The sequence below is a fragment of the Parus major genome, chromosome 1A (genome assembly GCF_001522545.3).
Source record: "Parus major isolate Abel chromosome 1A, Parus_major1.1, whole genome shotgun sequence".
In the NCBI taxonomy this organism is placed as follows: Eukaryota; Metazoa; Chordata; class Aves; order Passeriformes; family Paridae; genus Parus; species Parus major.
In genome coordinates, this window is record NC_031773.1 from 3,428,147 (window position 1) to 3,452,249 (window position 24,103).

A 24,103-nucleotide genomic window follows, 5' to 3' on the forward strand; every position below is an offset into this window, starting at 1 on the left:
GATCTGTTCCCAAGGGAAAGTTTCTTGGGAGATCTCTCGCTCAAGGACAACATTTGTAAACCATTTTAATTTCTCAAAACAGTTCTGTATAACTGAAGATTATTATTAGTGTGTTTTTCTCTTGTCCTATGAATGGGACAAGAGGTGGTGTTCCTTTGACCAATCATGTCAAAACCTGTAGCATAAGACCCTATGAAAGCTGAAAAGTTCAGAGAATAAAGGCCCCTTTCCTAGCAATTCATTCTGGTGTGCTGTATCAAACCCACACTTCTACATCGTGTCCAACAGAGACAGTGCTGCTATAAAAAAATGGACATTGATGATTTTGTGCTCTTTTCTGACATGAGGCCATCACTGAACTGCCTGGAGCTGGAGCAGACTTAATTCATCTGACCAGGATGGGCAAAGGAAGATGTCCTGAAAGAGGTTATTCCTCTCCACTGGCTCTGAAAGGAGGCAAGAGATCTCTCAAAAGGGAACATCTGAAGCCAGGTAAGGTGGATCCCTCCCAAGAGTAACTTGTGCAGAACAGGGTTGGATTTTTCATCCTGTGACACTACCAGGACTGCACTAAAGGCATCCAAGGCCATGGCAATGTTACAGAAAGGAGTAGACTTTTAAAAAAAGCATCCCTCTGGATCCCAAGCTAGCAGCTTCTCACAGTTAAGTGCCCTTGAAGTGAGGAAGCCTTAAAAAGCCTTGTCCTCCTCTCAGGTCTGTTTTGAGCCCAGGCCCAGGCTCAGCAGAGGCTGAGTGTGAACAGGTGTCTGTGCTAAGTGTCAGATATGGGCTGGACAATTTTCCCAGTGCTGAAAAACACTTTTTTTTTTTTTAATATAATTTATTTTTTGGAAGCAAAAAAAACTGACTTGTCTTTTTTGAGGCAGAAAAAAAATCCAGTAACTTTATTAACTTTTTATAACTGTACCAGAATAGTTTTGCCACAAAGCCTGTTCCTCCAATGACACCTACTATTTCTGCAGGTTTTTTTTCTGGAGGAGAAAATATCCCATTTCCTTTCTGTTCCTTATTTTCTCAAATACTTGCCACTCTTCTTTGCTTTCTCCAGACTCCAGCACATATTTGTGTGATGGCAAAACTGGACTGAACCCAGAAACTGCCCAATTTTTCTATAAAACTCTCCAGATCACCTCCCAAAACAAGGATGTGCCTCATTGCAACACCTGTTTTGTTATTCACTCACTTTTTGTCTGCAGGACATTTACATCTCCTGATACTCTTCCCATCCACTTTCTCCATCCTTTCCCATCACTCATTGCATCTCCTTCTGTTGACTCTGGAACCATCCCTTCAATTTAACATAATAATTCCAAAGTTTCACCCTAACTTCATGAAGGGTTGTAATCTTCTAATTTGATACCCTTGACCTTCTCCAAAGGGTTTAATTTACCTCACCCAGTTCCAGATGCCCACCTGGAGGCATCACACTGCTCCTGATGCAGCAGCAAACAGCTTTTGGAGCAGCTGGTTTGTCTAGAGGTGGTGCTCCTGCAGAGCCCTTGGTTTTTACTTGTTTTACCTTTCCCCAAGCCAAGATACACCCAGTCATCCTCTCAAAGCAGAAATAAAACTCCCTTAACGTGATTAATTCTAGTGAAATCCACATTGGTTGTTTTTTATTACCATATCATCTGCTAGGTGCTTATAAATTGATTATTTGGTAATTTTTACCAGTGTCCTCCTGGCTACTGGAATAAAGCTGGTGGGTCTGTGATTCCTCACACCCTCATTCCCCTCCTCACAGCCAGACACAGCATTTACCCTTCTCCTGTGATAACACTGAGGAGCCAGACTTTATCCTGCCCATTTCACAGGGCAGGGTAAAGTCTTTTTTGCTTAGGTTTCTTCAGGCCCTTGAATCCATCCTTGAGTCCTTTCATCTTTTAACTTGTTCTTGTCTTATATTATCACTGCTCATGTTGTTTCAGGTTATTTTCACTTGCTAGTCCTTCTTGGAAGGATGGGGAAATGAAGATTTGTTCTGTGGCTTCCATTATTTGGTTTTCCATTCTATTGTAGAGTAGAATATTGTTCTTAGAGAGAATTAATAGATTTCCTCCAGCCTTCACTTTTACCTCATACTTTCATAAATAGCCTGGGTTAGTTTTTACATTCCTTATCACTTGAAATCACTTTGGAGTTTCTGATTTTATGCTTAAGTACATGGCCTAATATTTTAATTAATTTTTCTTTTTTTTTTTCTTTAGTGATTCCTTTATTAAATTCTACTTCTTGCATAAGTGCTTACTTGACTTGCTTTTTCTTTTGCTGGGTGTTTTTCAAGTGTTAGAATGGTTTGGGTTGGAAGGGACCTTGAAGATTATCTCATTCCAGCCCCTGCCATGGGCAGGGACACCTTCCACTCTCCCAGGTTGCTCCAAGCCACATCCAGCCTGGCCTGGGACACTTCCAGGGATCCAGAGGCAGCCACAGCTTCTCTGGGCAGCTGTGCCAGGGCCTCCCCACCCTCCCAGGGAAGAATTTCTTCCTAATATCTGATGTAAACCTGTCCTCTGGCAGTGAAGACATTCCTCCTTATCCTATCATTCCATGCCGTGGTCCAAAGTCCTTCTCCAGCTCTCTTGCAGCCCCTTTAGATACTGAGAAATGCTCTAAAGTCTTCTCAGAGAGAGAAAAACCTAAGGGGGAGGGGCAAAAAAGCACTGAAATTTAATAATTTATAGGTTAGAATTTAATAACCAAAGCTCCTGGACTCCACTTGTCAACTTGAGATACAGACAAACTTCAAGATTTTTTGCATGGGTTCAGAAAGCACAAATATTTTGAAGTGCAAATGGTGCTTTAGAGAAAGCCAAGTTGTGTTTTCACAGAGGAGTGTGGAGCATGAGCAGCCACTGGAGGATATCTGCCTCTTCCTGCAGGGAGAGGGGAAATCAAGGCGTTCTGTTTATTGCCCTCTTGTAGCCTGAGTGTTTTCACACATGGGAGGCACTCTGCTCTCTTGTAAAACTATCAGCACCTGGAAATAAGGGCCTCAGACAACTTTGTGCTGCTGATAAAGCAGCTGGGAGAAATCACCATTAATTGGGCTTGAAGAAAGTGGAGGAGGCAGCACTGGCTCCTAGGGAGCTTTTAAGAAACTGTCCCCTTGGGAAAGACCCTGAAACATCACAGATAACTTGCAGCTTATTCACAGACAGTGAAATTTTGGTTAAGAAATACCCATCTTGTTTAAATGTCTTTTTTTTTTTTTTTTCCCTTTGTTTTCTCCAGCTGTTGTGCTGTACCTGGGTCCAAGGCACCTCCCAGGGGAAAAATTATCATCCAGTAATTCTTGCAAATGCCTTTTTAGCAGCAGCCTAGGAAATCTGAGAAAATGCAAAAAAAAATCCTGAAGAAATCTCTGTTAAAATGTGTACTTGTTTAATAGATGCTTCCACACACAGTGTGTCCAACTGGCTTATATAAAAGTATCAACTTTAATATTTGATTTAGAATTTAATATAAAGGCAACTGACTGCGAAACACAATCAGATTTACCAGCTCAGGGGAATGAACCTTTTTATGAAACTAACAATTGCACACACAAAATCAGCTGAAAATGAGTTAGTGAGATGAAACTTCCACCTCCCTGGCTGAAGTTGTGATTAAACCATGATTAAAGTCAGGGAGTTAAGTGAACAGCTATCAACCCAAAATTAAATTCACCCCTGAAAAAAGAAAAAGAAAAAAAGAAGAGGAACTATTTTTGTTATTTCAGTGATGTGCTGAGTTGAGGAGGGACAAGGCTCCAGCCTAAACTGCCTGACACTAATGACCTCCCCAGAACAGGGGATTCCCAAGCCCAGGAACAACACAATTCCCTCCTGTGTTGTAAACTGGACCTATTTGGGAAGCAGGCCAGCTCCCATGATTTTCTTTTCTCATAACATTTACTGCTGTTTCTAAGGCCATCCCTCAGAGTCATATGAGAGGATAAGATGTGCAGCCTCTGGTTTTGTAACTAAACACAAGCTCCTACCCTGCAAAATCAGGGAGAGAAATTTCACTGTGTGACCCCAGTGCTCCCTAAAGATGGGCTCAAGTGTACTGCAAAGAGAGAAAACGAAACCTGCCCCGTGGGGAGGGGGCTATAGAGGGGGGTGGCAGCAGTGTAACACAGCAGAGCAAATAAAAGAGATTTGAGGCTGCAGTTTGAGAACCCAAAATCCCACCATGACTACCCCCAGCCCAGCACTCTAAATCCTGCTGGGATCCTCTCCAGCCTGGTACCCCAAACCCCACCAGGACCCTGCACCCCAAACCCTGCTGTGACCTTCCAAACCCAGCACCCCGTCCCTGCTGGAACCCCTCAACCTGGCACCCCAATCTTGACTGGTCTCTACCAACCCTCCCCAGTCAAGCATCCCAAACTTTGCAAGGACCTCTCCATCCAGGGCAACCCAAACCCTGCAGGGACCTCCACATCCTGGCACCTGAAACGCTTCTGGGACTCCCTCAGTCCAGCATATCATATCCCAACAGGACCCCTATCCACCCTCCCCAGCCCCCCTATCCCACCAGGACTCCCCCAACCCAGCTCTCCAAACCTCAGCATGATTTCCCCAATCCAGCACCCCAATTCCCTCCAGGACCCCACATCCTCATCTCCATAATCATCTCCACCTCTATCTCTGTCCTCATCCACATCCATAACTCCTGTCCCCATCACTGTCTCTGCCTGCATCTCCATCCTGATTTTACTCTTCATCTCCATCTCCTTCCCCTTCCTCATTCCCACCTGTTTCCATCTTTGTCCTCATTGCATCCTCACCTCCCACCCCTTCCACATCCACATCTCCATCTTAATTTCCATCCTCATCTCCATAACTCTGTCTGCCTATTCCCATTGCATCCCCATCTCCAACCTCTTCCACACCCTGTCTCTGTCCCCATCCCTATTACCACACTCGCCCCCATGTCCAACTCCATCTCCATTTCCCCTGTCCCCATCTCCATTCCCATGTTATCTCCGTCTCAATATGCGTCCACTGCGTCCCCATTTCCAACCCTTTCCACATCTTCATCCCTGTTCCTATCCTCATCCCCAACTCAACTCCATCCCCATCTTTATCCCCATCCCTCTGTCTCTGTCCCCTTTGTATTCCCATCTCTATCCTCGTTCCCCTGTCCCTGTTCCCCTCTCCGTCCCCTCTGCCGTGCCCGTCCCTCTCCTCCCGCCCCGCCCCGGGCGCTGCTGGAGCGGGTGCCCGGTGCCCCCGGGGCAGGGCGGGCCGGGGGCGGGCCGGGGCCGCCTTTGTGCGCGGCGGGGCCGGGACTATCCCATCCCCGTTCCCATTCCCGTTCCCACTGCCGCGTTATCCCGCACCTTCCATCCCATCCATCCCATCCTATCCCATCCCATGGCATCCCGCAGCCCCATGGCCGCCCCCCGCCCGGCGCACGGCTGCGGCAGCGGAGCGCTGCTGGGGCGCTTCGGGGTGCTGCTGCAGGCGCTGCTGGCTCTCTGCGCCTTCAGCACCCTCATGCGTGAGTACCGGGGAGCTCGGGGCACCCCCTGCCCGCGGGGGGACCGGGGGGACCGGCGGCACCTCGGGGCTGGGTGCCCGTTCATTAAAAAGCACCAAGCTTTGCGCCGTGTCCCGGCTGGATTTGGGAGGAAGGGAAGCGCTGCGGATGTTCCCGAGCCGGCGGTTGCAGCGCCAGATGCTCCTTCTTAAAAACTCCCTAATCTGATGGTAATGAAGCTCCGCGGAACGCGCGGCTGTAATCTGTTAAAATTGGCTGCGCTTGTGGGAGCCATTGCTCAGTCACTTAGAAAATTTTAATGATGGGTAAGAAAACTATTGGTGTAACCCCGCGAGTTGCCGGGGAGGAGCTGACAAAAACGGGGCGGGTGTCCGACGCGGCGCTGCGAGGTGAGGGTGATTTAATTGCGCCGTGATATTGCTTTGCTTAATTTTCCCTTCAGCTGCGCAAAGTTTTGGGGCTTGAGCGGCTGGGTAAAAGAAGTTACAGAGAGAACGTGTTTTGTTACTGGCAAAGGGGTGGTGGTGGGAGAAATCGGTGAGAAAAATCACCCCGGGGTGTGATTTCCAGGTCCAGAGAGAACGGCCTCAAGTTACACTGTAGAAAGTTCAGAGTGGGTGTTTGGAAAAGCTTCTTTCCCGGAAGGGGAAGGCATTGGAACAGGCTGCCCAGGGCAGCGTGCTGGAGCCACCGTCCCGGCAGGGATTTAAAAGATGTGTGGATGTGGCACCTTGGGACGTGCTTTAGTGGAGGACTTGGCAGTGCTGGGTTAATGATTGCCCTTGATGATATTAGAGGTCTTTTCCAGCCTCAGTGATTCTGCGATCCTGTGGAAAGGTAGGGAACACTAAGGCTGAATGAGCCTTGAAAATTTACTGTTGTTTGTGCTGCAGCTGTGTTTTGCTCAGAGCAATGTGTGTGTTGCTGCTCTTCAGGGTTAAGTGGTTTAGCACAAGTTGAATCAACATGCCAGAACTCGATCTTTTTTCCTTGTTTAAAAGCCTGTGGTGACAGTGAGCCGAAACTTCCAAGTTTTCTGGCTAAGTAGCTGCAGATTTTGAGGTTCTCTTCGCCCCCCCGCCTTTTGGAAACCACTTTAAAAGTCTCCAGTGCTGTGGTTAACGCCAGGCTGCCAGGGAAAACTGCAACAAGTTCTTCCAGCGATAACTGATACCTTCTTCCAGCTGGAGCAGCCCAGTTGCAACATGCCACTGCTTGTGTTTCACCAAATATTGACAGTAAGAATAGTGGTAATTTCTTTTTCTGTTCCAGTTCCCCCTAATGATGTGTGTATACGGGTTAATTGCCCCATAAACTCCATAGGGTGTCCCATAAAATCAAGGATTTAGGTAAATCATGTTGGAATACCTCTGTGGATGAGGCTACATAACCTCTGCCAGAAAATCAGCAACCTTGAGCTAACTGCTGGTGCAAGGGCTAATATTTCTGTGAACATTAACAACCTCTTGATTAATGAAGAGAAAACGAAAGCTGATGCTGTGTGGTTTTGTTGTGACTCATCTGTGGAGGAACTGCTGACTGGGACCCCAAGAGCAGATGTGTTTACAGCCCTGGGATCCCAACCACAGCACCTCCTCTGGCTGCAGCTGGGCTGGTGGTCCCTAATCCACCCCAGCTGGTCCTTATCTGTGCCCCAGTCACACACTTCCAGCTGGAGGCTTCCTTGGATCTGCTGGAGGGGCTGTTTGTGTGCTGACACCTAACCCATGGTGGTTGTGATGGGTTCACCAGTGGTTTTATGTTGGGCAGCAACTTGCAGCTTTTGGGTTGTTTCTGTGGCACACTCAGCTGGCAGCCTTCTGGGAAGGAGAAGGCTCCAGGGAGGCATGGGAGCCTTTGGAGCTGAAACAAAAAACTTCCTGGGAACTTTGGTTGTATCTTCATTGCATCCAGCCAGGCAGTCCCAGCTGGGTGACTGCATCATGTAGAATTTAGGATGTTTCTCTTGTTGGAGTCAGCCCCTGGATACTTCTTTTCCTCAGTACTGTGGCATTTTTGGTGTGTGTTTCTGTTGGTTTTATAACTGTGATTTCTGCTTTCCTGGGATGTTGCAGGCCACGGGTTAATGAGTGGAAACAAGGTCCATGAAGATGGTGAGGCCCTGGAACAGGTTGATCAGAGAAGCTGTGGATGCCCCATCCCTGGAAGTGTAAAAGCCCAGGCTGGATGGGGCTTGAAGCAACCTGCTCTAGTGGAAGGTGTCCCTGCCCATGGCAGGGGTTTAAACCTGGATGTTCTTCAAATCCCTTCTGACTCAAAACCATGTTACAGAATTCCTCCTGTCCAAACCTAAATCAATGCCTTTTCCATTCCTTCTACTTTAAAGTACCAGCTCAGCTATAGGAACATCTGGATTTGGATGGATAAAATTTCCAAATGGTGTAGATACTTTTCAGAGCTCTTGGAAATATGTATAGGAACTCAGACTAACAATAAAGCGGCATTCTACAAAGTTCTGCAGGTGTGTGTGCATGGGATGTGCTCAGAGTATCCCTCCTGAATGTGGGTCTCAAGCATGGTCATTGCAAGGGCTATAAGTTTGTTTTTATCAGAGCAATTTGTGTCATTAAATTTGTATTATTTTAGGGCTGTGGAAAGATTCTCTCCTGCCAACCTGGTAGGAAAACCTAATGGAGGAGGAAATTAGTCTTGAATGATTGAGTGGGGTGGTTGCTCCCCATTGCAGTGGATTTTGTGAAATGGGTCCTTTGTGTGGTGTGGTGAAAACAGGATCCAGAGGTAAATGATGCCCAACCTTGGCAGGGAGTCAGGACAGCTGTTTAGTGGGGTTTTGTTATTCTGTCAGCTCCCATGAGCAATGAGTTTATTTTAGCTTACACTCTCTTGCTTTCCCAGCATGATCTTTAAGGCTGGAGTCAAGCCTATCCCAGTATGAGCAGGGCTTGCTCTGGTGGCAGCTTTGCCTCCTTTGGGAGTCAAATGGCAAAGAGGTGTTACCCTTTCCACCTGCCTGGGGTGGCTTTGGAGGCACTTTGGCTGTGAGGACAGTCCTAGAAGTGAGACACAAACACTTGAGGCAGTGGAGCCCAGCAGCTGTGTGTGTGTGTGGTGATCTAGATTCCTGTGCAAGAACATCCCCTCAGGGAGGTCATGACCCTGAGGAGTCGGGATAATTGTGCAATCCCATCTGAAGCAGTTTGTGATGCTTTTTCTTGAGCATCACTCAGCTGAGTGAAGGAAGCTCCTTGCAGTTGTCTCAGTTGCAAGGGCTGGGTGTGCTTTTGAGGACTGAGTCCCTGCAGTTGTTGCTATTCATTGAAACCTTTTTTCTTTTGGGGAAGGGGTTCTAGACTAGCAAAAGTTGTCCAAGTTTGCACAGAGGACAGCAAAACTCTTTGAAATGAGGGAAGATCTTTTGTAGAAATTACATCCACAACCTTATTTGTGAATTAACTAGAGTGCAGGAGAAATGAATTTGGGGAGTTGAAGAATTTTTGTCTCCACTGTGAACAGAAAGTTTTCCCTGGAGCTGGTATACTCATTTTCTTCTCTACCACGAACAATGTTGAGGACACGCACAAACATTTGTTTCTCTTCCAGCTTTTTCATTTTCTGAAACTGTCTTGGCAGCCTTCTGAGCTGCTGAATGAGGTGTAGTAGCACTTGTAATGTTGGTATGAAAATACATTTTTTCTTGGAAAACACTCATATTGCCAGGCAAGAAAAGCTGGACTGGACTGAGCTCCCACAACCCAGTGTGAAATCTGGTTGTTAGCTTTGCTTTTGAAAATGTCTTTATGCTGACTCCTGTGACAGCAGTGTCCCTCTCTCATGCATGTCACTGCTGGAGACACTCTTCCAGCACATCTTGCCTTGAGCTAAGGAAGCAGAGTTGTTTGCAGTAGGGACCCTGGTGTGACCCCCAGGCAGGACTTGGTGCTGGAGATGCTGAGATGGTGTTTTAGACACTGCTCCAAGTAGTTTGTCCTGAGGCAGAGCCACAGAATAGGAATTTGCCAGACTTGCTGTAAAAGAAATAGTGTCTCTGTGGTAGAAAACAATTATTAAAGAAATCAGAAGTAGCCCCTTGATCTGTGGACTGTGTTTTCTTGATCCCTGTGGGTTTTCCAGCTGAGCTTTCAATGTTGATTTTTCTCCTGGGTGGTGAAATGGGTGAGATCATCCTCATGTTGAGAAGTGTCTGATCTTTGAGAGGGATTCATGGAACCTGTTGCACTCATCACCAGATAAATCAAACTTAACCCATCTTTTGTGAATTTTAATTAGGCCCTGTAGTGATAGGAAAAGGGGCAGTGGTTTTAAACTGAAAGAGGATAGATTTAGCTGAAGTATGAGAAGAATTTATTTACAATGAGGGTGCTGGAACACTGAAACAGGTTGCCCAGAGAGATGATGGGTGCCCTATCCCTAGAAATATTCAAGGTCAGGTTGGATGGGTCTCTGACCAACCTGGTCTAGTGGAAGGTGTCCCTGTCCATGGCAGGGGGTTGGAACAAGATGACCATTGAAGGACCCTTCCAACCCAAACCATCCTGTGACTCTGCCCCAGTGCTGGGTTCAGGGTGGTTGCTGTATGTAGTTAGAAGTGAAATGCTGTTTCTGTGCTTCAAAAGAATCCTGAGTGCTTTCTGGTTTGTGTTTTGACTTTACACTGAAAATATCTCATGAGGGTAGGGTGGGAGTCCATGTCAAGAAAAAGAAGAAAGAAATGCTAGAGCATTTGATCTGTCCAGACCTCCATGCTGTTCTGAAATAAATCTACCCAAGACACAAAAACACTGCAGGCTTACCATGCCCAAGACATGTGCTGCTGATTTTGCTTGCTATCACACAAGTGCATAACTGTGTGTGACTTTAATTGTTCACACACAAGAACACTTAAATTCCAACTTCACCCCTGTAAATGCTTTTCCCTTGTCTTAGTTTAGGGCAAATTTGGGAGAAAACTCCAAATGGGGTTCTCCCAGGAAAACAAAATTTAAATGACCCCTCCCCACAACTGGTCTGGGAAAAAAAAATGCCTTGGAGAGAAGTGGAAAAAGCTGTTTATTTAACAGAAATTGAATAATATTAAACAATAAAACATCTCACTGTTCGATGGGATGGCAAATCCAGGAAGAAAAGTCCTTTTCATGTGGTGTAGCTCGGCTCACTCAGTCCCTCCTGTGCTGGAAAGTGCTGAGGCCCAGGCCCCGGTGGGCCACAGGGGTGAGCTCCAGGGGTTTGGCTGGGTGTTCAGTCCAGAGCAGGCTTGCACAGATACAAGAAAAAGGGAAAAAAAGGTCCAGGGAACTCCTCTGCCTCAGCTAGCTAAAACTAACTAAAAGCCAAAGAGCAGCTCTGTCCCGCTGTCTGTCCGTGCTGCAGACACCACAGTCCAGGAGAGTGATGTGGGGGAGTGATGTTTTTCTTCAACACAAACTGTGGCTTCTTCTTCTCCCCCTTCGCTCTCAGAGCCAGTCTTAAAGGTGAAGAATTTAATATTTCACATAAACCAGGTGATTTGGGATACCAGTATCATAAAGTCACCCCAGGACATCCCTCCAAAGAAAAAGAAGGCCACAGAGGTTAACCATCTCTGGCATTGTGGAGCTTGGGTCCTTGCTGATTTATGTGTAGCTTTGTGGGTTAAGCAACGAGCTGCACATGGCAGGACTCTCAGCACGTTTCTCTTCTGCTTCAGTACATCTGAAAATTGGATGAGCTTGAGAACACGTGCTGCACTTTGTGGGCTGGAAGGTCTGTGCAGCACTCAGTGTGCTTCATTAAGCTGCACACAGCTTTCCACAAAGCTTTTGAATTGCAGCTGTTGATTGCTCTGACCTCTCCTTGGCTGTCACTCCTCAAGCGGCCAAACCCAGTGGTGGAAGCTGAGAGGGGACTGGGAAGCTCCTGAGAGAACAGAGGGGTTGGGGGAGATGTGAAATGAGCTGGTAGAATAGAGCTTTGTGAGAAGTTACCTGTGATCCACAGGCAGCTGAGCACCTTGCACCTGGCTGAGTTGGTTCTGTAACATGGGCTGAGCAGTTGATATTATGGGTGACTTAATGCGACAAGAAATTGTACAGGGAAATTAATGGGGTGGAGCATGCAAAGCTTTAAGGAGTCTATTGAATTTCAATTCTATTGAATTGTTTTTGGGTTTTTTTTAACACCATTTGTAAGAAAACTGTATGGCAGAGAGACTTTAATGATAAAAGTTGGGTTTGGATAAAATCCTGTCTTTAGTGCTAAAATGATCAAAGTATATGATCATTAAGGTCCCTTCTAACTCAAACTGTGATTCTTTGTTAACTGCTTGTGCATCACTTCATCCTTCAGGTGGTATTCTCTTAATGATCTTGGATTTTATGGTCTTACTTTATCTTTCCTTGTCTAAACTCCATTTTTTCAAAACGCTGGCTTGCAATATAGTGATGCTTTATATGGAGGGAGTCACGGCTGCCTCCTCCTGGATGCTCTGTATTTGAGTTGGAGCCCAGCCTCTGTCCAGGTGTCCTGTAGGACCTGCTGTGTCAGCAGATAATATGTTCTGTTCTCAATGTGCAAAGCATGACTGATGCTTATTATCTCACAGCTTTGGTTGATGACCACCTGGCACTTGGCTAAAATAACAGCTTTAAATATCAGTGTAAAAATGAGACACAAAGGGTAGAGTTTAAAACTGACAACCATGCCAGAGTTCTCTGTGGCCTTCATTGGGGCAGTTGGAGTCTCCAGAAGATTGAATGTTCCAGCTGAGGCTCCTGAACAACCTGCTCTGGTGGAAGGTGTCCCGGAGTTGGAACGAGATGTCTTTAAAGACCCTTCCAATCAAACCATTCTGTGATTCCATAAACACAATTTCAATTTCTGTTCCTTCCTCTGCCCGTTTTGCTAGAGGTGCTTTCATTCTGGTAACACTGGTACAAGGCTCTTTGGGGGGCAATGACTAGATACACCTAGTGCCAACCTGAGGATGGAAGTCAGCAGCAGTCCGTGTCCTCAAAGCACTGACAGCTGTTTGGAGGAGGAAAACCAGGACTTTTGCTGCTCCCTGAAGTGATGGGGGATATAAGTTTCACACTGCTCTGGCCAGCAGCTCTTTGGCTGCTCTCTGCAAACAGTGGCTGCTGCTTCCTGCCATTGTGTCTGGGGTCGAGCTGTCTGAGTGGCTGCATGCTCAGGCTAAGAATAGTGCAGACCCCAGGGTTTTGGCTCTGTATCCTGCATGTTGGCTTCTTTCCTGCCTGGGGCTTGGAAAGAGCCTGGGAAAGGGTGTGTCCTGCAAAATAGGTTGAAATGTGTCATTGGAGACTGTACTGCTGAAAATAACAGAGGTTGGGCAGGGAAAGAGCTTCTGTTTCCTCCCTGGTACAGTAGCTCCAAGTCCTCTTTGGAACACGCCAGAAATAAAGTCCTGACCCTCTTGCTAGTGGGATGTGACCCTCAAGATGGGGTTTATGGCAGTCAATTTAATCCCCTCTTAAAAGCAGGTAGCAGTATCACAAGTTTGCGGTATTTCAGGCTTTATTTTTGGTGGACCTCTCACAATTTGGGTGTATTAATGCACATAAAATTCTCATATGTGGTTCATTTTCAGTATCCACCTCCCAGGCCTGCTGCTGAGCTAAGTGGGGTCAGGCTTGGATCCCTGTAAATCAGATCCCAGTAGTTCTGTCTGTTGAGTCAACACCTCCCTCCCAAACCTCAGCTTCAGAATCCTGTGGCTGATTGCACTAAGATTTGTCAGGGAGGTGGTCTGGCTCTCAGCCAGGCTTGTCTAACCATATCCAAGGGAAGTAAGTTTCCCTCTATAATTTTGTAGAAACCTGACTTGGTAGCCTGTTTCCTGATCAGCAGCTGGTTGATGCTGCAGCTAATTCTGCTTAATTTAGGGGGTTTATACCTGTGCTGGTACACAAATCTGCAGCAAATCTGTCTGAATGCAGTGTGGGGTCAATGGGGGATGCAGGGAGGATGTTCTCTCATGGGTGAGGAACAGCACAAGGGAATAGGGCTGTTGTTGCTACTGTCCTTGTCTTAATCAATTTTTATAATCAGGAAGTTTGTTTAAAAGCAGAAGTAGGCTGTGGGATGTTGACTGTGGCAAGCTCTGGTAACTTCACAGCATTTGTCTTTGTCTAGGGCTTAGGCAAAGCTGTCTGTCCCCTTTCTACTGCATCAAGAGAACACCATAACCAATATTAACCTCTACATTACCCTGGAAAAAGAGTGAGGACAGCTGTCATTGTGCTTTTACCTTCTAGCTTTTTGAATGTTTCCAGATCTGCATTGAAAGACTACAGCAAATCTTTTTTATGTTTGTTTTTTTTTTTTTTTTTTAACATTTTACAGGTTCTCATTCAGATGTCAGCTTCCACCCAGTCTGGTGGTTCTGAGGGAATTTCAAGCATGTATGATCTTTATTGTCCTTGACTGAAGAGGAAAGGCTGAGAAGTATTTTGTTTCCTGCCCCACCCTTTCTCTGCTGTGGGCAGGGGATCTCTCAAATTGTCACTCATCTTCCTTCCCTTTTGGTTCAGCTTCACAGCTTTGTGTCTGCAGCAGCTGGAGCCGCGTAGGGGAGGAGTGGGAACTTGTGAGGGCACACCCTGAGGAAGGCAGGCACCATCCCACTGGGGCTCTGCTCATGTTTAAAGGGTGCCCTTCCCTTGGATCTTACAAAATCTCAGAGTCACAGAATGGCTGGGAGCTCAGAGATCATCCAGTTTTACCCCCTGCCATGGACAGGGACACCTTCCACTGTCCCAGGTTGCTCTGATCCCCATCCAGCCTGGCCTTGGACACTTCCAGGGATCCAGGGGCAGCCACAGCTTCTCTGGGCACCCTGTGCCAGGGCCTGCCCACCCTCACAGGGAAGAATTTCTTTCTAAGATGTGCAGTAACATTGCTTCCTTGCACAAGGCAGCTTGATTTGCCCATGGACGAAGCTGAGAAGGGAAGCGGCGTTAAAATCCTCAATCCTGTGGTTGGGAACAGGGTCCTGATGCCTTCTGGTAGAGACCAGGTACATTCCAGTATCATTTTCAATCTAATTGAATGGGGGTTCTCTTCCATCTAGTGCAACTCTGTATGCAGTAAGCTACATATTTAATTAACTTCCCTTGAAGTAAATATTAAGGATTGACTGATCTGTCTGAGCCCAAGCAGCAAACCCACCTACAGCTGGTGTAAAGCTGAGTGGACTGCAGTGAATGGAAACACATTTTAAGAAGAACAGAGGAGATTTTAGCTTTTCTCCATCCGAGTCTGTGCATGCCAGGGCTCAGTTCTCTGTAGTGTTTGGAAGAGGAGAGGGAAACTTTGCAGTTGCTGTTCAGTCTCCAGAGCCCTGCTGTGCTCACTAAGCACAGAAGTTCTGCTTCATGGAGGGGTCCACCATCTCCTGGAGTCTTCAGAGATGTGGTGCTGTTCCTGGGTGGATTTAACATCCCCCCTAACCCAGGTCACAGCTACCAAACAACTCTGCTCCCTGTTTAAGCTCTGGTAATCTTGGCTGGATTTCTGGTTTAATTTGGAGACAGCCTGCTGCAGCTCTGCACAGTAAATGCCCTATTAAGCAGTTAATTATTTCTCTATAATGCTAGCTTTTATCTTTAATACAACAGTTTTACTGTCTCTGATAATTACACAGTCTCAGATAACTCTCTTAAATCTAATGAGGCATGACAAGCTGTGTTCAACAAGGCACCACACCATTAACTTCTTACCTCTTACTTGTCATCTTATCACACTGAATTACTGTGTTTCTAGCCTGAGTGGCTGTGGATACATAACATGTCACTTCTTATTAAGAAAAATAATGAAAATCTCCCCTGGTGCTGCTCTGGTTGGGCTAGTGGTCAGCTGGCTGGCCTGGTGGCCTGAAGACCCCTCCAAGAGCTTTTCTGCAGCGCTGTGCTCTTTGCCCCCATGAGATGAGCGTTGGTTTAAACACTTCTGGCCACTTGGTTGGTCCATGGCTCTGGTGCTTGTGGGTAGGTGAAATGAAAATTGGCCTTTGAAGGACATCAGTGATGACAGATCTTGTCTGTGCTGATGGAAGTCATTGCTGCAGGGATATCTCATGGTGGGATTCAGATGGATGAGGGAAACTAGGAGGGTTTTTTTTCCTGGACAGGGGTAGGAAAAACTGCTGCAGCAATGTCTGGTGTAACTTGAGAGATGCTGTGCTACTCATTACAGGCAATAATGGACCAGGTCATTGCAGTGCTGGTTTTCTGTGGATTTGGGATGGACACCAAAACCCTGCATGTGCCTGAAGTCCTGGGGTTAGGGGAGATCACAGGATTGGAGAATGGTTTGGGTTGGAAGGGACCGTACAGACTATCTTGTTCCACCCCCTGCCATGGGCAGGGACATTTTCCACTGTCCCAGGTTGCTCCAAGCCCTGTCCAACCTGGCCCTGGACACTTCCAGAGGTGGGACAGGCACAGCTTCTCTGGCCAACCTGTTCCAGTGCCTCCCCATCCTCACAGTAAGGAATTTATCTTCAGTTTAATATCCCTTCTTTTAAGTATCTTCTTTTAATTATCTCTTCATTTAGTTGAAAAAGGTTCCTCATTGTCCTATCACCCTCGTCTTTTCATCTGTTGCCCTGCCACCTTGCCAGTAAAAGCAGCACAAAGCTGCACTTTTGAAATGTCAAGGCTGCTGTCAGGGAAATCCCTGCATCCTTCCACGTTGGATCAGGAAGGCATTTCCCAGTGGAAGGAGCCCAGGCTGCCCTTTGGGGACGGCCTGGGTGCTCAAATACAGCTGGAGAGAACAGAGCAGTTACCTGACCTTGTGTGTTTTCAAGGAGTGAAGAGCTCCTTCACTGTCAGCACTGTAATTCCAAGTTGCCTGGAAGGGTTATTAGGGCTGGTGGGTAGTGATGGCCCCTCCCTTAGCATTGCCTAGGTCACTTCCCACGGTACAGGAATGCTGCTCTGAGGGATGCCAGAGCACATGGCTCTCTCCAAACACCTCTGCTGTCCATCCTGCTGACCCCTGGGTGCAGACACTGCCTCTGGCTGGCTTGCATCCAGGCCAGAGAACAGAGCCATGGAATCATTATGGCTGGGAAAGCCATCCAGGATCATCAAGTCCAACCATTAACCCAGCACTGCCAAGCCCACCCCTAACCCGTGTCCCTAAGCACAACATCTGTGTCTTTTGGACACTTCCAGGGACAGTGATTCCACCACTGCCCTGGGGGAGGTCCTTTGGCTTTCCTCAGCTTTAAACTTGCACATGCTGAGGGTCCTGCAGGACTTTTTGAGTGCTTCTGCAGTGAAGGTGGGTGCAGGCTGCACACGTGGAGTGGTTCATCTGGCTAATGTAACCTCTCTAATTCTCTTTGCAGTAAAACGATTTAAGGAACCAAAGGCAGAGAGGCGTCCCTGGAGGATATGGTGAGATTTTTCATTTGAAACTTGAAAAGACTGTGTTTAAAATGTTTCTTTCCTCTTATACTAACAGTCTTCTAGGCCCCCTGTGTGTCCTGTATGACATTTAATTTTTAAATGAAATGTGCTGCTGCTTCCCAAGGAAACCTCCATAAAGTAGCTGGTGCTCACCAGAAATAAATTTCCCTGCATAACTCCTCCAGAAAATCTTGTGTTTTCCTCCAGGTTTTATGATACCTCCAAGCAAGCAATAGGTGCCCTCTTCATCCACTTTGCCAATGTTTTTCTGTCTGATCTCACTGAGGAAGACCCTTGCTCTCTGTAAGTACTCAGGGCACTTGCATTCATGCCCTACATGTGTCAAAGGGAGAATTGTGTTGGGAAGGGTCATAAGTAGTGGAAACTGATCCATTTGAAGCACTGCATGGGGATAAACCCTGCTGGGCTTGTTTTTGTCTCTGCTGTCTTTTTTGCTGGTCATATTTAGAGGATTTCTAAACCAAACTTCCGACTTACTGTGTAAGTGTCATCTTTACTTCAGCCACTTTGCAGATAAAAATTTAGTTTCAGTATTATCTCGTTTTGAGGAGCTCCTTTAGGCTTCAAAATGCTCCTTAGAACCTGGCCCATCTCCTTTTTTATATTAAAATGCTTCACCTTGATATGTTTCTTTAAGCAGACAGGAGTTTGGCTGGGGCTGCACATAACCTCTCAAATGATGTATTGTTGTTTTTTTAAACAGACAGTGTTTTAAAATAAACCCTTTCATGCTTATGCTGTGCCCTTTGGGTGTGTTGTTTATTTTTCATGTGTGTTTTATGTTTCCCTGCACTGCCTGACTTGTCATCCTGAACTAGGCAGCTTAAAACCCTCCAGCCTTGTCCCTGGGCTTTGAGGCTCATGTTCTGTGTCCTGCCCAGTATAAACCACCAAACCTCATGTTTGTATGGAATGCTCTTGATTTCAGCAGCTGGAAACTGTAAAAAGCCAGCCTGAGCTTTTGGATCTAGAAAAACTTAATGTTATGCTTTCAAAGTGGATATCAAAAGCAGATTGTTGTTTTCAGTTTCTTGGTTCAGAGGCAGTATCGAGTTCTGGAAAAGGAAATGCTGTAGCCTTGTGCTTGGCATTTTCTTCATGCTGCAGAAATCTGGCAGAAAATATTGCAATAATGGAAAACTGCATAAAAAAACCCCACATTAGTCTATGTGATTTTCTTTTTTCTTTTTGGAGTTCATGAAAATACCAAGCCCTGGATTAGAGCTTGGACCCTGCAATCCCCAGAAGGTCCCTGCAGGTCTCCTGCCTCTGGCACTCTGCCCAGTGACTCTTCAACATCCAGAGCTGCAGAGCCCAAATCCACTGAGCCAAAATCTCCTGGCAGGGATGGGTTCAGCTCCTGGATCTGCTCTGGGACCTGAACTAGAGGTTTTTGGGACCTCAGGGTTATTGATGCTGAGCCAGGGCCCATCACCTCCCTCAAAACCTGCCTCTCAGTCTGTCTCTCTGTTTTTGGGAGCCTCTTGCAGCTGCTCAGAAAAATGGATTTCTTGCCTCTTCTGCTGCCCAGTTTGTAGAGCAGCTGTGGTGCCCAAAAAGCTGCCATTTTCTTGTGTGAAATTCTGGAACAGTTTGGTTCTGATTCCTCCAAAACTTTTGAGATCTCATTCTTTTTAATAAGAAAAAAATGATGCTGCAAATGGAAAGCCTGCTTTTTGGAGGGGTAACTTTTAAGAAGTACTTATTGCTATGTGAATAAATGAGCAGTGCCAGAGAGTTGATAGAGCCTGTCCCTTTTCTCCTGAACCAGCATTTAAACTAAGAAATTGCTGGTAAGGCTTAGAAAAATGCAATGAAAGAAAAAGGAAGCAAGTTTGGATTGTAAAGCAGAGTTATTTAAAATCTTGGGAGTTCTTTTAATTAATTTCCATTATGAAATTAAAGATTTTGGATAAGACTTCAGAACACAGCTGAAACCTGAATTTTCCTCTGCTCTTAGCTACCTCATTAATTTCATCCTGGATGCCACGCTGGGGATGCTGCTGATCTGGCTGGGTGTGAAAGTTGTCTCCTGGATCGTGCAGCACAAGAAATACACATACCTGGTCTTTGGGGAGTATGGTAGGTGTCACCAGCCCTGCCCAGAGGGGGTTGGTGTGCTCCCAGCTGGGAATGGGGACAAGAAAATGGCAGAAACTACAGTCTGGGGCTGAAATGTGAGCAGCTGCCTTCTGTTACCCCTTCTTCAAAGAGCTCATGAGGGTGAGTTAAATTCTGGAACCACTGGAGTGTGGCAGGGTGGGGAGGAAAAGCTGAGTATTTCTTGGAATGTAGAATATACCCCAGGACATCTGTATGGTAAATTAAGGTGTGTAGGGTTCTTTTGTGGGGTTCTTCGTGGGTTTTTCCCTACCCTCTCCATTCAGGATATGGAGTTGTTCTTTATTTGCCTTGAGCTGTAGTAGGGATCAGCCAGGCACAGTGTGACCCCAAACGTTGAGTTCTCAAGTGTGGCCTCTTTCTCTTTAAATTCCTGCCTTGAGATGGAAAAAACTTCTCCAAAAAGCTGCTCTCAGCCAGCCCCACTAGAGGGTAGCAGTTCCCTTCCAGAAGAGCAGAGCCAGCTTGCTGGAGAAGCTGTTGGAAATGGAAAAATTAATGCTTTGCCTATTTTACCTTACATCTAATGTACAGATGAATGTAGTCATGTTTCAGAAAATACATCTTGTTCATAAAAATTGCAGGCTTACCTTTAAGATGTTAATCATTCAGTCTGTTCTGAAGTTAGTTGTGTTTCTTTGTGTTTTTAGTAGCTGCTCTGGCATCTGAGCTGGTGAAACTGGGGCCTGACTAGGATTAGTTTGGAGACCCCACTGCCTTGTGAACTTAGCCTGTGCAGATGGGTCATGGCAGAGGATGAAGGGACTGGCTGGGTTTGTGAGGCAGCAGAAGCAGCTACAGACTGGGAATGAGATGATGTGATGTGGCAGGGCCAGCTCTCCTCAAACCTGGCTTTAAAGGCTGATCCCCAGAGCAGTTTCAGCATCCTGACAGCAGGTGTTTGGTGGGGGGACCACCTTTTGTATTTTCCCTAAAAACTCCTCCTTTATAATAGATCCCTAAAGTCAGGCAGATGAGACAGCAGAAGAATCCAGATATTCTTAGTTCAGGAACTGGAGTTTTTCCTCTTTGGAGCAAGAGGGACTGGAAGCCCAACCACCTCAGGACACGGCTTCAGCTTCATGTGCCACGTCTGCAGTTGAGCAGAAGCAAAAAACATGAAAAGTGTATTGGCAGGACACTGATGAACTTCTGTTGAGCTGGCCTCTCATTAGGGCTGGCTTAGACTGCAGAAACAGCTTACTCCTTTGAGAAAATCTTGCTGTCATTAGTGAAAAAACAAGTTTGTGCTGTTGCTTGAATTTGGTTCTTGGATTGGGGGTTAAATATCTCATCCACCATTTACAGTTTTTGGTGTAGGTCTCTGGCCAGAGTGACCCCAGTGGAAAATTCAGGTGGGAGCCAAGTGACATGTCCAAGGCAATCCTGTGGCAGGGCTGGGGAAGGAAAACACTCCCGTCCTCATCTCTGGTGTTAAGTAACTTCCAAAACAGTTGGGAAGACGCTTGTAAGCTTTGTACAGTTTGATGCAGGCTCCAGGAATATGATTCATTTTCTGGGCTAATTGCTGTACCAGACTTTTGCTCCTCAGGAGGATTGAGGGAAGCAACATAAGTCCTGCAGAGGAGAGAAGCAGGGGAGCACCAAATCCATGTTGCAAACAGCAAGTCAGTGCCTTTGCTCCAGCCATCAGAACAGAACAGTTGTGGTTTTGTCCAGTAGAGCCAGTACCCATCTTTGTGCATTAACTTGGAGGAAAAATCTGTCACAGCTGTGTCCTTCCAGCATCCCTGCAGCTGATGCAAACCACTGCAGTTGTCCTTTGGTGTGGGCTGCAGCAGTTCCTCCTGCTGTGGGTGCTTCTCCTGCCTCCAGAGCCCTGGCTGGCTCCCCCATGCAGCTGCAATAGCTGCATTAATGGAGAAGTAAAATCTCCATTTCCCTCCCAAAAGGGGAGGGAAAGCACTTAAATCTATGCTGCTATTTTAAGCATCCAGCTGTCCAGAATTGTTCAGAAAAATCAATTACTTCCATATTGCCAAAAACCCAGGAACAGGCATTCTGAGATCAGCCTCTCTTGTGCCTGAGCTCGTGGCCGAACACTGCTGCAGCCAGGATTGACCTGTTCTACAGCTAGTGGGGAATCAAAGGCTCCTGTTTGCTGATGTTCCTCCATCTTTTGCCCAAAGGCTCTTGATTACACTCTGAATTGCCTCAAGCACGGGAAACTGCATTTTGGAAATGCTGTCTCTTCTCAGGATGCCTGGCTCCTACGATCAGAGACTGGGGATTGTGTTCTTGGCACAGGTGGGCTTTGGGGAATGAGGGTTGCCTTACACCTACTCAGAGCTAACAAACTCCTACCCCTGGAGGTGTTGAAGGCTAGGTTGAATGGGACCCTGAGAAGCTCCCATGGCAAGGGGTTTGGAACTATGTGATATTTTTAAGGTCCATTCCAACCCAAACCGTTCTGTGACGATTCTGTGAAATTCCACAAATGCACCATTGCTGTAGCAGGTCACGGTTATAGGAGCTGTCCCTGTAGGGAGCCATCACAGGGAGGGGAACAAAGAAGAGTTTAAAATTCAGAAGATGTGGGAGATGGATACCCAAGTTCTTGGAGGTGCTTGGGCCAGCACAGACTGAGCAGAGGAGGTGCTGGCTCCAGTCAGAGTGTGCAAATCAAGACTGACTGAACTTTGTGTCTCAACTCCAGCCTGGTCCAGCTCTCATCTCCCTCCCCATGGCAATGAGCAGCTTCCTAAAGAAAACCTTTTTATGGCTGCAGTGTCCTGACATTTTTTGTTGTGTTTAATAATTCTTCGGGATTACTTTAGAAATACCCCAGTATTTCTTTTAAGTTAGCAAATGTGATGAATTTGCATTGAGAAAGAGATTTCCTGCAATGTGCCAGTAAATTTTTCTAGAGGAACGTTAAGAAATGAGGGGGAGGAAAAGTGTTCTCACTGGCAAATGTCCCTGTGGATGCCCATGTGGATGTTGACTTGTGTATCACTGTAGCTGTGGTCACTGGCTATTTAATCCTGATGCTTTGTGCTCGTTCAGTGTCTGGAAATGGAAAGGCATCTTGCTTGGAGGCCTTCAAAGTCTGTTTAGTGGCCTGTTGAACTCTGCTGGTCAAATTTAGTTCTAAAAGAATATGCTCTGTGCCAGCTGCTGAGTTTAACTGAGGACCTGTGTAGGCTGTGTTTGGCCCCGTGGTGATGTTGTACAAAATTTCCATAACAAATATTCCCACGTCCTGGAGCAAGGGAGCTGGCTGCTAATGCTAGAGGAAATACTGCTGGAAATAGCTCTAACCTGAGGGGCTGTCCTGTCCTCAGCCTGCTGGGCTTTTCCACCCGTAGGACCAGGGGGGAAAAGTGAGGAGAGGACTGAGGTTTCTGCTCAGGGACTGAGTGTGTGTTTGGGTCCCTTGCTCTGAGCAGGGCTACAACTGAGCCTCCTGAAGCTGGATGACAGCAACACTGCTCCCTGCAGTTTGAAAATCCACAGCAACCAAAGATCCAGAGCAGTGGTGTGACACTGCACTGGGGACAGATTCCAAGTGTGCACTCACTTTTCTCTGGTTCAGCAATGTGGTTGTCCAGAGGGGTTGGGAATGCCCCATCCCTGGAAGTGTTCAAGGCCAGGTTGGGTGGGTTTTGGACAACCTGGTCTAGTGGGAGGTGTCCCTGCCCATGGGATTCCTTCCAACCCACACCATTCTGTGACTCAGTCATTTTAGTTCAGGTGCAGAAAATGCCAGAGAGGGTCTGAGGTGTCCACTGGACCCATCTGGCTGCTCTGATGTGTCACATTCCCATCTTTAGAAACCTGCTTTTGCCGTCCAAGTGAGCATTTCACACAATTCAGAGTTGATTGCCATTTCCTGCCCTCCTCTGGACTTGCCACTGATAATAAGACCCCGTGGTTTTGGAGGTACCATTTGAGTATCACCTAAGAAGTTTTCATTGACTCTTTCTTCCCCTACCTTGTCACTCAGTACACCTTCCAGTGCTTTCAAATACTTGCCTTTCCTCAAACCCCCAGAACCCTCCACTTTGGCTGTGGTTGAGCTTTTTTCCTACCTGCTCTGTGTGCACACAGTCCCCAGAAGTCTGTAAATAAAGCTGTCTGGCAGTAACATGTGGGCTGTGCTGACAGCTCGGTGCATTAGGCAGCCTGGATTAAAATTAATCCTGTTGTGTGGTAACAGCTCAAATACCTCAAGCAGTGCTGCTCTGGCTCCCCAGCAGCTGGGCTCCCACGCACGAGTGGAACATGAGACACGTTTGGGTGAGGTTGCCATGGGCTCCAGTGGTTCTTGGGCTGCTCCAAGGAAGTTTTTCTGGTGGTGGGGAGCACCAGGAATGCTGCTGGAGGAGAGCAGTCAAAATCCAGTGGGTGCGTCCCTTGGAGTGAAGGAGGATATTAATTTCTATGAGGATGGGGAGATGGCTGTGGGAAGGTTTTAGCAGAGGGTGTTCATTAAGCTGGAGGGAGAGGTTTGTGGTGGTAGATTCATGTGGTGGATATGCTGGGTTCCCTCCCAGCTAGAACCAGGGACAAGGAACTGGAAGGGTTCAGAGGGAGTGTGATACATAGTCACCCAGCAGGTGTGATGTGGAGGCTGCAAAGATCATTTAGACCAATTCCCCACTCTGCTGTGCTCAGAGCTTTCCTATCCTTGTAGTAAAGAGGAGGACATCTGTTATATTCTGACCTTTTTTTTAGCCTCCTGGTGGTAGCTTTTTCTGGCTGGCAGTATGGTGTGGCTGAAAGTCTTGTGGGCTCTCCTTGAGATTTATGTACAGAAATGCTTCCTGTAAGAAGAATCCTTTCCCATCCACAGTGCAGAGCACCTCTGGGCAACACTTGATCCATCAAAGACATCAGGCTGGATCTGAGGATGCCTCTGACCATCTGTAGGAAGCCAGCACTTACATGAGCTCAGCTCCAGTTTTCCAGCCTTTCCCTACTGTGGAAGGAGATGGGGCAAATCTGTTTTATTGGCTTGTCTAGGGACCCCACCAAAAGCTTCCCTGATAAGATGCCAGAAAATGTTGGCTTGA

The 24,103-nt window shown here is 46.8% G+C and overlaps 1 protein-coding gene across 3 annotated transcripts in view; it reads left to right on the forward strand.

Annotated features, from left to right (window-relative positions):
• Window positions 1-283: 283 nt before the first annotated feature.
• The window catches only part of LOC107205129 (store-operated calcium entry regulator STIMATE-like), a 34,732-nt gene continuing 10,912 nt past the window's right edge, over window positions 284-24,103 (forward strand). The window contains exons 1-4 of one of the 3 annotated variants that reach the window (XM_033514512.1): window positions 284-492; window positions 16,865-16,913; window positions 17,133-17,228; window positions 18,907-19,028. In XM_033514512.1, coding sequence (XP_033370403.1) covers window positions 399-492; window positions 16,865-16,913; window positions 17,133-17,228; window positions 18,907-19,028 — 361 coding nt within the window. In that variant the 5' untranslated portion in view covers window positions 284-398. Of the gene's footprint in view, window positions 493-5,278; window positions 5,512-5,916; window positions 6,349-16,864; window positions 16,914-17,132; window positions 17,229-18,906; window positions 19,029-24,103 lie in introns of those variants that run through there. The other 2 variants (XM_015629348.1, XM_033514513.1) reach the window with 2 other exon arrangements.